Here is a 10154-nt window from a genome sequence, read left to right on the forward strand (position 1 = left end):
CCAAGAATTGAACCCCTGTCCTTACTGCTGTGTCATACAATAATACACTATTTCTTACATTTATAAGACGTTTTTCTAACATTTAACAAGACACTATTATTTGCGTCATTCCCTTTTCTGACTTTTTTTTTAAATTCTTTGGAAGATGTGAATGAAAGTTTACTTTTTGACTAAACTGGTAGTCGTAATTTGTTTGCATATGAAACTGGCTAATATTCCCCTAGTTATTTTTAAGATAAACACAATTGTGCCGGTTGTGCAACGTACCTAAGGGGTTTTAAAAATATTTTGGCTCAAAAAGAACGACCACATTTGATGATAAACTGATTTCCAAACCACAGGCACCATATGGTCTGAGGGAATTTTAAAAAATTTGTTTCAAAACAGAAGTGTATTTGGTTCCGCTCAATAATAATAAAATCATTGGGTTATAAATAACATGGATGGCTTTTTTTCAGAATGGATGATTTGTAAATAGCACGGCAATATTTATAAATAAACGTTTACATTTTTCTTAATAGTACCTAGTTTAAATGTGAGAATAGTAGTGTTATTTATATTAGAATAAAAATAGGTTTTGGTATATATTTAAAATCGCGACGCTCACTGGGACAACATACCCTTTTCAAACATAAAAATAGGGCACTTACAAACATTTATTTGTATTTCGGTACATTCAGCAAATAATTTCATTCACCGCTAGATGGCGTCTTGAAAGATTGTATTTTCAATTTGAGCTCATAAACCTGCGACGCAGACTGGGGTTTGTGGTTAGTTTTGAAGGATTAGGTTTAATCTGTGAATGTAAGTACAGCAGTCGTTATCTGCCCGTTTTTCGACGTGTAATTTAGTGTAGTAGGAAACCAGTCAACACAAATATCTAACCACAGCAGCCTGAAAACATTCGTAGGAATAATCGTATATAAATTTTATATTAATATACGTCCTAAGAACCCTTAAAAGTTATCAGTAACACCAAAATCGTATTCTATTTCGTATGTATCAAATGTATCTGTTATTGTTTTAATTTGCAGTGATGAGTCACGGAAAACTTTCTCTTCCAGAATGTATTGTTGTTTTGCCTGATTGTAGTGATGAATGTCGCTGTTTCACACACAACTGTCCTGTGTGTGTTTATTTTAACATTGGCTGCTGTTTTATATTATATAAAAAAAACGGATCATGATCTTTTGTGGTATTGAATATGAATTGTTTTAGCCACAATTTGCAAATATAAGTGACCGAACGTAATGGTTCTGTCTCTAACGCCAAACGTTGACGTTCGCCAATTTAGTGTAGAAAATGCAATAAAATAAACTTTGAATTAACGGATTAAATGAATATTTATTTTGTCTCTGTTTTCAGCTATCTTTAAATTTATAGGAAATGTGGAGGTTAAATGTTGTCCGGCATAAACTACGCCCTCAAGGGACCAACCTGGAGGAGCTTAAAATCAGTAGAAGAGAGCACGAAAAAGGTTAGTCCTGAAATTACCCGCGGTCTATTTACAGTACCTTAACACATTCCTCTATAACCGAATCACGCTGTACTCCTCGGTCTGTGGCAGTGTTGTCTTTTGGTCTAAAACAAAAACTTTGGTTGGTTTGTAGTTCAATTAAGGTGTTTCTGTACATGTGCCAGCAGTCTGTTTGATTACAAAATTAAAAACAAAACTGTGCACCAGTCAGAAAGAGCTGTGTTGTAACTATGGTTGCAATAAAATATATTTCAGTAGTCAGGGGAGGTTTGTGGTAGATACAATTTCAGTAGAATTAGAATCTCACACCATCTACAATTTTAAAGTAGGGCAATTAATGTCTTATTCCTGAGAAAAGTGTTCCGGCAACAGTTATCTGTTTTAAGCCCTAAGACAGGCTCGGAGGGACCAGCAGCTGGTCAGCAAGAGGAGGCTACAGGAGGCAGATGAAGATGACTTTGTGGAAACTGCAGAGGGCCTCCTGACAAAGGAACAGGTCAGCCATTACAGATCAGACACTTTGATGTACTGAAGCTAACCATAATGTACAATGGCAGTCTTACTGTATCTATCATTTCAAAGGTGCTTTCTCTGTGTAGTCTGTCCAGTAACCATTGTTGAAGCTGATTGCTGCCTCTGGAGCTACATGAAGATATGAAGATGTAGATCTTGATAGGGACGTCAATAAGCAACACTTTCGTTATGTTTTCATTTGAATTTGGTGACAATTCTAGTGAGTTTTTCCCATGTATCTTTATAAGATAATGCAGCTGTTCCAAGGGATCAAGCACAGCAGTGAGGAACGAGTGAATCACCTGCGAACTCTGAGGAGGGCTCTTCGTTGCAAAAAGACACAGCTCACCTTTGTAAAGTAAGGGAAGACAGTGTCCAGTTGGTTTTTGGTCATTTTCATTTAAATTTCAAATGCACTTGAACAGAGCTAAGAAACTGGCTTCTGCTGTTTTTAATTTTAAACCATCTAGACCTGGTCTGTTTGCTTATTTGACAGAGGTTTGACTTTTTCTTTTTATTAAATAAAAAAAGAAAACAAAATTTGTTCAAAGTAAGAAACACAAGCCCTTTTATGAGTCAAAAAGGGACTTCAAGACAAAGCAAGGCCCCCACACAAGAGCTGAATTCTGTGGTATAAACCACTAATTCAGCCATAATTGTCATCTTAGAGAAAGGAGTGCTGCCGATCTTCCCCTCTATTAATCAGTGGACTTCTGGACTTCTGCAGGCTGGAGAACAGTATGCATGTGTTGGTGGGCTTGCTCAGTGGATCCAATGCAGTACACCAGCTGGAGGCAGCCTACTGCCTGCATGAGCTATCTCACTCTGATGAGGCCACAGTCCCCCTGGCCTGCCTACCTGCCACCCCATATCTCCTTACATTCCTTGCGGGTCAGAGTCCCAAGTTGACAGTAAGTATGTGCCTTTCACCTCTTGGGGTTTACAGCTTCTCCGTGACTGAGAAAATGCATCTCCTCCAGACCACAACCCTACCTAAAAAAATGCAAATGCACATTTATCCGCATCTAGTTAAACGACTTGGTAAAGAAACAATGGGCGTGGGTGTAATAGTAGAAATTTATTTATGTATTTAGTAGAGGTGTAGCTCAAAGAATTACAGTAATAATATTTTTTTAATGGCTGATTTCTGTTCTTTCTAACTGCATTCAACCTAAGCGTATGTTTTCTGTATTTTGGTAGGAGCTGTGTTTATACACCCTTGGAAACCTGAGTGCGGAGAGCGAGGACATTCGGAAAAAGCTGCTGGCCCAGGGCATTATCCCAGCCCTGGCGAGCTGTATACAGGTACAGCGTCCCACCTGGTTTTTCAGTAATTCAGAATTCAGTAAGCTCTGCAAGGCCAGCTCAGAACTGTCTTTATTTCAGGACACCCAATTAAATCTGGGGATGAGAGTAGAGGTGACTGAGCAGGGGTGTCTACTCTACACCGAGTCAGATAACAGTGTATCTCTGCACTATTTTATGTATTAACAATGAAATTGATAAAGTCTTAAGGATTGAGTTCGATGACATTTGGACTGGATCTTTTTTACAGCCCTTGCATGGTCAGCTTTTTCATTAAATTGCTAGATGTTGGTAAACCTCATCTTTTTTCTTCTGCCTTCACTGGGCTTGACATATACAGTCAATACATCTGTTTTCCTTCCTACTTTGGATCACAATTTGGTATATTTCTACTTCAATAAGAATATAGGCTGTTGGATTTTGTGGCATTTTGTTTAAAATGCAACTGTTGTGAAAGCTTTAAGATGATTTGGTTATTATCATGTTGCTTTTTAAACTGTAACATACTTTTCAACGTCGTTCACTTGTAAACGCTTACAGACAAGTTGTTTGCTCGTGCCTTTGTTTTGTTTCAGTGTCCTCATGTGGCCGTCACGGAAGCAGTGGGATATGCGCTCTCCCAGCTTCTCCAAGCTAAAGAGGCTCCTGAAAAAATAATCCCGTGAGCAACATTGATTCCATAGTCTATGACTTCTGGAATGTGACTTGGACAGCCTTCAGTTTGATGGAAACACTAGGATGTTTAATGCCAGGAGGTCTTCTTTGATTCTTTTCATCTGAGCTTCAGGTGCCTTGATCGCACCTCTATTAGTATTTACCACTGATCCATGCCTTTTGTTTTCTTAAATCACTGTGTTCTCAATTTGGCCATCAGACAAACCCAAAACTGAACCAGTATTATGTATATAAGTTTAGAATTTGCACAATTCAATTACGATTTGATTCACTTATACATTGCTCATACATTTCCTCCTCCCCCCAGATTAGTCCTACAGTCTGGTGTGACCCAAGATTTGCTGTCAGCGTTGCAGTCTAATCCCGAGTGTGGGATTGGGACAGCTGTAGAATGTGCTTGGTGTCTCCACTATCTCATCAGCAGGTGAGTCTTTTATCATTTTAGCTGTACCTTTGTTTTTTTTTTAAATGTGCAGGGTTATCAGAGGTACAGGCCTTGTAAACACTTCATTTATATATGCTCTGTGTTAAATTGTCTCTAAAAATGAACATTTTTTAAATTTAAGTGCTTTAGACAATCTTGGAAAATATGCAGTTTTAGAGTGTAGATGGTGTAGATGTTATTTAATTGACCAGATAAAGCAAATCAAAGTAAATGGTCAATATATTACTGTCATGGTAGCATTTGAGTAAGACTGGCATGCTTATTTCTTAGACCAAGTGCACCTCAGTATTCTAAATGAGTCTATGCTGTAAATTAATTCAAATGATTATGACCAAAGCTTTATCTCCTTCTATTTTTACAGCAATGTTAATGTTGATTTACTGGTTGCCCAAGGTGCCATCTTTAAGAGCAGTTCTCTGCTGGTCACGCTGGGTGGTGCTGTAGCATCAGAGTTCTCGGAGGAAGGTATTGAGCAGGTAAAACAAGGATACCAATTTGTCTTGTTTCTGCTAAAAGCAGAAATTCTGCATACAGGTTTACATGTGGCTAGGGAACATTTTACATTTAACTATAGGAAAATAGTATATTTCCTATATTTATCTATAAGGGAAAAGTATAAGGTCCATGAAGGAAAAATTATAAGATACCATGAAAGTTTGGGGAGAGGGGCAAGAAAAAGAAAGTTGAGGAAAAAGGAACAGAAATCTAAGACCTAAGGTGACAGGTTCAAGTTAGGATAGATAGAGAATAGGGGTATCAGTAACTGTGATTAAGAGGACATGATGACCTGTCCTGATCCTTACAAAAAAACCTGATTCACTGATAGTTTTGTCCAGGAAGATGATGAGTACTGTCAAAAATCCATAGGTTTCATCAATCTAACACTAAATATTCCTGAAAAACATCTGTTTGATATTTATTTTTGGAACATTCCATTGTTTTTTTCCCTCTTTTTAATCGGGATTTGGGATTAATCTCTATGCTAAGAATACATTTCCCGGCACATTTTTCTTAATTACTACACTGATTTCCATTTTTAATATTTTTTGTTGTTATTTTGTTTTTTACATCCCGTGGAAAAGCTGTAAACAGGAAGCTTAGCATTAAATAGCATAACAATTGTTATTAAACTGCAGGTTCAGTGGGTTACAACTGGAAAATACACCATTCTTAATCTCCAATACAAATCCAGGTACAACAGTTTCCACTAAGTGTGGAGGTGGAACTGAGTCTTGGAGTCAGTACAAAGAAGTGAGGTCATGTGCTAAATGTAGGTTAATGAAAATTGAACATAACCTAGTACTAGAACAGATTTTTGTGTTTCTTTCCTTAGATGTAGTGGAAAACATTTGCAGCATCCTTAGTATATTTATCAAGCAAATTCAAACAAGCCGGTATTTCTTTGAAAAAAAATCTGAGATGTGGGAAAACAAACAGAATGTGTTTAAAAATAAATGTTTTGCACAGCAAACTATTCTAATTAGTTTGGCAATTACTTTGTATGGCTGATAGAGTTCTCTGATGTTCAAAACCCTTTGTTTGATTAATATTTGAAGGATAAATACAGGACAAACTTTCAGAGTTTCAGTAAAGTGCTGTTTGTGTTCTTTCTGGTGAAGCATATATCCCTCATGGAAGCCAACAGTCCTGCACGTTAAAAAAGTCCACTGTTTTTTGTTTTTTTGAAAATGCTGCAGCTGATTTCTCCCTTGCTCCGTTGCCTTGGGAACCTGCTAGCGGGCACTGGAGGCGAAGTTTGTAGAGAGCAGATCAGGGACAGCAGGCTGCTGGTGGCGCTGTGTGCCTTTATTCAGGCTTTTCTGCAGACGCGGACATACATTGCACGAGAAAGCCTATGGGTCATGAATAATCTTACAGGTAGCAACCAACTTTTATATCTGAAGGAAAAACTTTTCTGGAAGTGAGTTATTATAGTGCCTAGTTTCCTTTTTGGATTTCCTGATGAATATGTAAGGTGATACTTGCTCTAGCGGAGTACACAGTCACCTTCTTTGAATAGAAATGTTTGTACTACGAGCGTTTCTGCTTGTTTTTACTTAAACTGAGGTTTTGTATAGTTTAAGATGGTATATGGTGTCGATTATGGCAGTTCAAACTGCTCATAAGAAATCAGTCACTGCAGAAATTTGGTTTCTCTCTCAGATGAGATTAATCCACTGTTGAAGTAGAGTTTTTAATCTTTAAATTATATCAGTATCTTACCTACCAGTCAGTGACCCTGTATTCTCACGTGCTTGACTTGGGTATGCTGGGGAAGTGATACATCTGTATTAGCCTTACATGTTTTGTGTTCCGCTGATTCTGTCCAGCTGAAGATGCCATATTCTGCTCAGTGCTGCTATACTTAAACCTGGTACCTGTGTTGATTGAGCTGCTGCCATTCTCCAAGGGCATAAACATTATGGTAAGAAACGTGGGGATCGGGTTATTTCAAGCACAGTATTTTTTGTAATGCATTTTAAGGTTTTTATGCCTCTTTCAATTTAGGCCCTGCGTGTACTATGCAACACTGCTAAGAAAGGACCGGAGTACTGCCAGCAGCTGCACCAGAAAGGGGTGCTGTCAGCTCTTCACACAACGCTCAGAATGGCTGATCCTGAAATTATACATCTTAGTCTAGAACTGCTGCACATGATGGTGGCTGGCAGCTCCCAGGTAATGTGATACCGAAAGCCTAGATGATTTTTTTCCAAGTTATTAGAACTTGTTATATTTTCTCCATATGTGTGCTGTGACAGAAGATACTGGAACTATTCAGAATTGTGTTTTGTCTTTCTGGTAGTTGTATTTCCACACTAGGGCTGGTAGCACCTGCCCCTCAGAGCGTAGATGATCAAAGCCAGACTAAGCCAGTGAGGCATGAGTTTTATTTATTCCTGATTTTTCTGTTGATTTAAAACTCTTTTCTACTATTTATAGATTTGAACATGTATGTATTACACCAGCTCATAACAGCAAATCTTTTTTTCCATGCACTGTGTTCATAGGTTGCTTGTGAGCTTGTGAAGCAGGAGGGGATTTCACTGCTAGAGGCCATCCAGTATAACAGCCAGGAGGAGTTAAGGATTCGGGCCACTTTCATTCTGGATAGATATCTCTCCCCACAGGTCCTGGTAAGGACAGCTGCTTGAGCAGATGTTTTAAGGAGTTTGCGGAGGAACTGATTTCAAAATGTTGTTGAGTGCGTGGTTGATTCCACAGATGTGGAAACTAACAGAACTTTATGTAAAATATCCCTTATTGACTTTTAATGTTGGTTGTAGAATTAAATCTAAGAAATGTGCACTACAGAAAAGTTATTTCCACATTCATGTATGAGATATATCCATCATGTATGCCTGTTGTTTGAGAGCAGTAAAATGAGTTTAATTTTTTTCCTGTTTTAAAGGCAAATACTCCTGTTGAATGACACCCCAACCATGTTGTGCTAAGTGGCAGTATCAAGAAGAAAGCTTTGTGTCATAAATGCTAAAGGTTCTCAGGGAACATACTTTAATTTTGCAATGCAAATTTCTTTTCTATATGGCTATTTTAGCCATTACGCTTATATGGAAAAGATTTTATGTTATAAAAAAATCAACTCAAATACAAACTGCTGCAAGTCACATTCATCAAAAACCCTGTTACAGAGAATATAATTTATAATTTTCTGGTTATAAAAAAACTTTTCCAGATTGTCATCATGAAATAGAAAACGAATTATAAAATGGTAGTTTAAGGTAGACACCTTAATATAATAATAATAATAAAAAACTTTATTTTATATAGCGCCTTTAAATGCAAATAATGCAAATTCACAAAATGCAAAAAATGTTACCAACTTAAAAGATATTCAATTATAATATAAACCCAAGAGAATCTGGTCATTTAGTATGCCCCTGAATGTATTTTATAAAAATTACCCTTGGCTCTGCCTTCCCCCCCACCTTCTGCAATCCTCTAGTCCTTGAAAAATAGCAAATGGAACACTTAATTTAGTATGCATTATAATATGAAGTGTATTTGTTTTATTTTAATAAAATATTCTAATTTAGTTTGTGTGTGATTTATTGAAGTTATAGTTTTGTTAAGCAAGAAAACGCAAAAACTCATTTGTCATTAAATACATTTTATTGTACACTGGCATATCAATGCATTGGGGTTGAAACAGACCGTTCACCCAAAGTCCACAAAATACAGGGCACAGACACCACCTGCACAGAACTTCCTTTTCTGCTTCTCTTCATGGTTTAGCATTAACCACAGACTCCAATGCCTTGGCTACTTGGGCAGCATTCATGTTGTCCAGAGCTACACTCTTTTCTTTGCCAAACTCTGCAACACAAAAGCAGCAATTCAAGCCCCGCTCGGTCGTCCTATGAGTTAAAACAGAGCAATACCCTTATTTTGATACTTGTGATACATCTCCTTATGCCCCAAGTGTATGCCAGATGTTAAGATCTCCATGTTCCAATACAATTTCGACTTAGTAGACTAACTTGAGTTGTTTTCACTTCCTGAACAATCAAAGATTATATTTGTAGGTGGAATCAAAAAGGTCTAGTTATGTTAGTGTAGCAGCAATTTCTGTGCAGCATATTCTGTTAAACAGTGGTGTCACTAGGAACAGAATAGGCATGGTAGATATGCCTGGTAAATATGTCAGAATTTAAAGAATCCAAAACAGTAACCAAGGTTCCAAAGAACTATATTGATGTTTGGATTTCATTCCTGCTGAATTCTGAATGTCCTCAAACATCTATCATTCAGTTTTGATCCATTAACAAAAGCCACCCAAATGTAAGTTTAAATCAGTACATCTAGCAAAATGACAACTGTATATTTTAGGAATAAATTAAGTAAATGGCTCCCAATTTCCTTCTTCGTTATGGCCCAATGCCAGCTGAATTCCCTTACAACTGGATTTCAGTAAATATGTTTATTAATCCGCTGATCGCCGTACACCTGTTCAAGTACTGTACTCGGACTCACCGTATCGTGCCCACAATTTAGGCTGAACACCAGAACACTCCCTGATTAAGATTGGAAACTCAGGGTTAGCTTTCTTCAGCGTCACATAGTGCTGCTCGATGAAATCCCTAACGAAAGAATAAACAATCGTATATTTTTAAATGTCACTGTCTGCCATTAACCGACCTGTCCAGCATACTTTGCAAAACATTTAGGAAGAATTAGAAGGTAATAAATAAAATACTGCTTTTCGTTTTTACATATTATCCAAATGTACAATACCAACCCCGATGAGAGATATAATAAACTTATTTATTTATTTTTTATATAGTACATTCCTGTAAATTGAGAATTTGCTATACCTAGTTGAAACAGCAGCCAGTGACAGCGGTTCAAAGACTGAGTGTTTATAAAAGCACTGTTTCCAATGCAAACAGGAGATACAATTTCGGCAAAACATAAAACATTCTATACTGTTAAATACAGTTGTACGACTTCTCCAAGCAATCAAATTGCGATAAAAAATGTCGTTCTAGCAATACCTGCTTTCTTAATACATACCTGACCCCTTGACTACCCGCCGAGGTCTGACACAAATGTAAGCGGATTTCTTTAAGGTTTCTCGCAAGATTTGACCCAATACTTCTTGCAACAGCAGCCATGATGTTCACCTTTAAAATCTACAGATTTGCGATACTCTCTACCACTTCCTTTAGGAGCACCGCCTTACCCAATGAGTGCTTAAAGAGCATCCCATTGGAAAGCATC

At 37.4% G+C, this 10154-nt stretch overlaps 2 protein-coding genes across 2 annotated transcripts; one reads left to right on the forward strand and one right to left on the reverse strand.

Annotated features, from left to right (window-relative positions):
- Window positions 1-730: 730 nt before the first annotated feature.
- On the forward strand, window positions 731-8469 carry tmco6 (transmembrane and coiled-coil domains 6). Its single transcript, XM_006631974.3, has 14 exons — window positions 731-804; window positions 1366-1477; window positions 1864-1973; window positions 2239-2348; window positions 2718-2901; window positions 3191-3295; window positions 3871-3956; window positions 4278-4394; window positions 4777-4891; window positions 6113-6293; window positions 6746-6840; window positions 6924-7091; window positions 7424-7549; window positions 7825-8469. The coding sequence occupies exons 2-14, from the start codon at window positions 1387-1389 to the stop codon at window positions 7843-7845; spliced, it is 1509 nt and encodes a 502-aa protein (XP_006632037.3). The 5' UTR covers window positions 731-804; window positions 1366-1386; the 3' UTR covers window positions 7846-8469.
- A 58-nt stretch (window positions 8470-8527) lies between these two features.
- ndufa2 (NADH:ubiquinone oxidoreductase subunit A2) lies at window positions 8528-10097 on the reverse strand. The gene is made up of 3 exons (XM_006631889.3): window positions 9948-10097; window positions 9408-9514; window positions 8528-8750 (listed from the first exon to the last, which is right to left on the reverse strand). Exons 1-3 carry the CDS (start codon window positions 10046-10048, stop codon window positions 8659-8661), a joined length of 300 nt encoding a protein of 99 aa, XP_006631952.1. The 5' UTR covers window positions 10049-10097; the 3' UTR covers window positions 8528-8658.
- Between the last annotated feature and the right edge of the window lie 57 nt (window positions 10098-10154).

The sequence above is a fragment of the Lepisosteus oculatus genome, chromosome 11 (assembly GCF_040954835.1).
Source record: "Lepisosteus oculatus isolate fLepOcu1 chromosome 11, fLepOcu1.hap2, whole genome shotgun sequence".
Taxonomy (NCBI): Eukaryota; Metazoa; Chordata; class Actinopteri; order Semionotiformes; family Lepisosteidae; genus Lepisosteus; species Lepisosteus oculatus.

Excerpts from the sequence above, each read along its gene's own strand:
- ndufa2 (XM_006631889.3), bottom strand. The coding sequence starts at position 10,048 with ATGGCTGCTGTTGCAAGAAGTATTGGGTCAAATCTTGCGAGAAACCTT. Across the intron at positions 9,515-9,947 it reads GCGGGTAGTCAAGGGGTCAG|GGATTTCATCGAGCAGCACT; the intron begins GTATGTATTAAG and ends TTCTTTCGTTAG. Across the intron at positions 8,751-9,407 it reads TAAATTGTGGGCACGATACG|AGTTTGGCAAAGAAAAGAGT; the intron begins GTGAGTCCGAGT and ends TTTGTGTTGCAG.
- tmco6 (XM_006631974.3), top strand. The coding sequence starts at position 1,387 with ATGTGGAGGTTAAATGTTGTCCGGCATAAACTACGCCCTCAAGGGACC. Across the intron at positions 4,892-6,112 it reads CGGAGGAAGGTATTGAGCAG|CTGATTTCTCCCTTGCTCCG; the intron begins GTAAAACAAGGA and ends AAAATGCTGCAG. Across the intron at positions 6,841-6,923 it reads CCAAGGGCATAAACATTATG|GCCCTGCGTGTACTATGCAA; the intron begins GTAAGAAACGTG and ends CTTTCAATTTAG.